Source organism: Meles meles, chromosome 18 (genome assembly GCF_922984935.1).
Source record: "Meles meles chromosome 18, mMelMel3.1 paternal haplotype, whole genome shotgun sequence".
In the NCBI taxonomy this organism is placed as follows: domain Eukaryota; kingdom Metazoa; phylum Chordata; class Mammalia; order Carnivora; family Mustelidae; genus Meles; species Meles meles.
Genome location: NC_060083.1, coordinates 16,499,446 through 16,502,166, shown reverse-complemented (window position 1 = coordinate 16,502,166; position 2,721 = coordinate 16,499,446). Strand labels below are relative to the sequence as shown.

The 2,721-nt window shown below is 41.4% G+C and overlaps 1 protein-coding gene across 1 annotated transcript; it reads left to right on the top strand.

Annotated features, from left to right (window-relative positions):
- The first annotated feature begins 956 nt into the window (after nt 1–956).
- LOC123930163 (olfactory receptor 1A1-like) lies at nt 957–1,886 on the top strand. Its single transcript, XM_045986418.1, has one exon. The coding sequence runs from the start codon at nt 957–959 to the stop codon at nt 1,884–1,886; it is 930 nt and encodes a 309-aa protein (XP_045842374.1).
- Nucleotides 1,887–2,721: the final 835 nt, after the last annotated feature.

The following is a 2,721-nucleotide window of genomic DNA, read 5'->3' as shown; positions in this document are numbered from 1 at the left end:
TGATTTCCTCCCCTTCACTTTTCCTTCCTTCTCCTAATGTCCTCCATGCTGTTCCTTATGTTTCACAAGTAAGTGAAACCATATGACAATTGACTTTCTCTGCTTGACTTACTTCACTCAGCAAAGGGTTTGGACTAGAGATGAAACCTACGAAAGGCGAATGCTTACTTTAAAAATGAACACGAGCAAGGTAAATTCACTTATCTCCTTTTACTATAACCTAACCCCAGTAGTCTTGTGATTTACAATCTTCTCATGCCAGAGCAGACACTTGTTACCTCCTGGGTCTGGACTCATTCTCACTCTCGTAAGTGGAAAAATTTCTAACTGTCCCAGATGCTCTTTACTGGCCATCCTTTGCACTGGATAGTTTTTTCAAAGACATCAAATTACTGTCCTTTCTCTTTTTTGTGTAAAAAAATTATAAAAATATAATTATATTTTATAATTATGTTAATATATTAATAATTAAAATTTTATGTATTTATATATAAATATATATAAATAAAATTATGCGTAGTTTTGGCATCTTGATTTTGTTGTAAGGTCTTTCAAAGCAGAGACTATGTCGTACATAACTAAATGGATGCATAAAATGTGTTTTCACATATTCGTGGTTTCCACAAAGCCTAACACAATTCCTAGCCCACAGAGTATGAATTATCTGTTAAATTATTAAACATTAGTTGTGTGGGTGATGATGTGGGCTTGGGTGGATGAGAACCTCTGACTCAAGCTTACTCACTTTGTAGACATGAGTGTCCAGGGCTAGTTGTTAATTAGGCCCACTGACCACAGGGATTTACCCCTGCCACATATTGGCTATCTAGGAACTCAGTAAGTCCAGATAGACATACCACAACCATGGCAACCAGATGTGGTGGTTAGGAAGATCATTATACACAGTAACTTTATTAATAATTCTGGATTCCTCTCCTTTTTCTGCTGAAGGGTCCATGAGAGGAGACAACCAGTCATTCACTCTTGGTTTCATTCTCCTGGGAGTCAGTGGTCAACAGCAACAGGAAGACTTCTTCTACATCCTCTTCCTGTTCATTTACCCCATCACACTGATTGGAAATCTGCTCATCATCTTGGCCATTCGCTCTGATACTCGCCTTCACAACCCCATGTACTTTTTCCTTGCCAATCTCTCCTTTGTTGACATCTTCTTCTCCTCTGTAACCATCCCTAAAATGCTAGCCAACCATGTCCTAGGCAGCAAAGCCATCTCCTTTAGGGGATGCCTAACACAGATGTGTTTCATGTTAGCCTTGGGTAACACAGATAGCTATATCCTGGCTGCAATGGCATGTGATCGTGCTGTGGCCATCAGCCGCCCACTTCATTACACAGCAATTATGAGCCCACGGACTTGTGTCCTCCTAGTTGTTGGGTCTTGGGTGGTTGGGAATGCCAATGCCCTCCCTCACACTCTGCTCACAGCTGGTCTGTCTTTCTGTGGCAACAAGGAAGTGGCCAACTTCTACTGTGACATTGCCTCTTTACTCAAGCTATCTTGCTCTGACATCCATTTTAATGTGAAGATGATGTACCTAGGGGTTGGTGTTTTCTCTGTGCCATTACTATACATCATCATCTCTTATATTCATGTCTTTTTCACAGTCTTACAGGTTCCATCCACCAAGGGTGTGCTCAAAGCCTTCTCTACCTGTGGTTCCCACATCACAGTTGTCTCTCTGTATTATGGGACAGTCATGGGCATGTATTTCCGCCCTCTGTCTCGTTACAGCCTAAAGGATGCAGTGATAACTGTGATGTATATTGCAGTGACTCCAATGTTAAATCCTTTCATTTATAGTCTGAGAAACCGAGATATGAAGGCAGCCCTGGGGAAACTCTTCAGCAAAAAACTCTCCTTATAACAAATGTGAGGTCATATCAGAGAGTCAATTAGAGTCACCAATTAGGATGCAGTTGAAAATCCAGTCCCAATGTCCTCCCCTTCCAAGGATCCACATTTGTGCTTTCCAGCCACTGAGTTCCTCTTCTTGGAAATCTTGTAACAGTTTCATGAGACTTCCTATTGAGATTGTTGATATGTACATGTTATTATTCTTTTTACAGCAAAGAATTATTGGGATTATCTTCCAGCTACACTACTAACTAGCACTTTGCTTCCATACCTAAAAAATAAAAACAAGAATGTCTTCCTTGTCTGTCTTAGTGTGTGAGGGTCACAATACTTCATGCTTTGAAAGCTATAAGTCCCTATTCTTTTTTTTTTTTTCCCTTTTTATTAATTTTTTCAGCGTAACAGTATTCATTCTTTTTGCACAACACCCAGTGCTCCATGCAAAACGTGCCCTCCCCATCACCCACCACCTGTTCCCCCAACCTCCCACCCCTGACCCTTCAAAACCCTCAGGTTGTTTTTCAGAGTCCATAGTCTCTTATGGTTCGCCTCCCCTCCCCAATGTCCATAGCCCGCTCCCCCTCTCCCAATCCCACCTCCCCCCAGCAACCCCCAGTTTGTTTTGTGAGATTAAGAGTCATTTATGGTTTGTCTCCCTCCCAATCCCATCTTGTTTCATTTATTCTTCTCCTATCCCCCTACCCCCCCACGTTGCTTCTCCATGTCCTCATATCAGGGAGATCATATGATAGTTGTCTTTCTCCGATTGTATAAGTCCCTATTCAAGTGTCAATTTTCTTGCACTACTACATTTCATCATTCCTACTTTGCTTGCAAACGTTGAG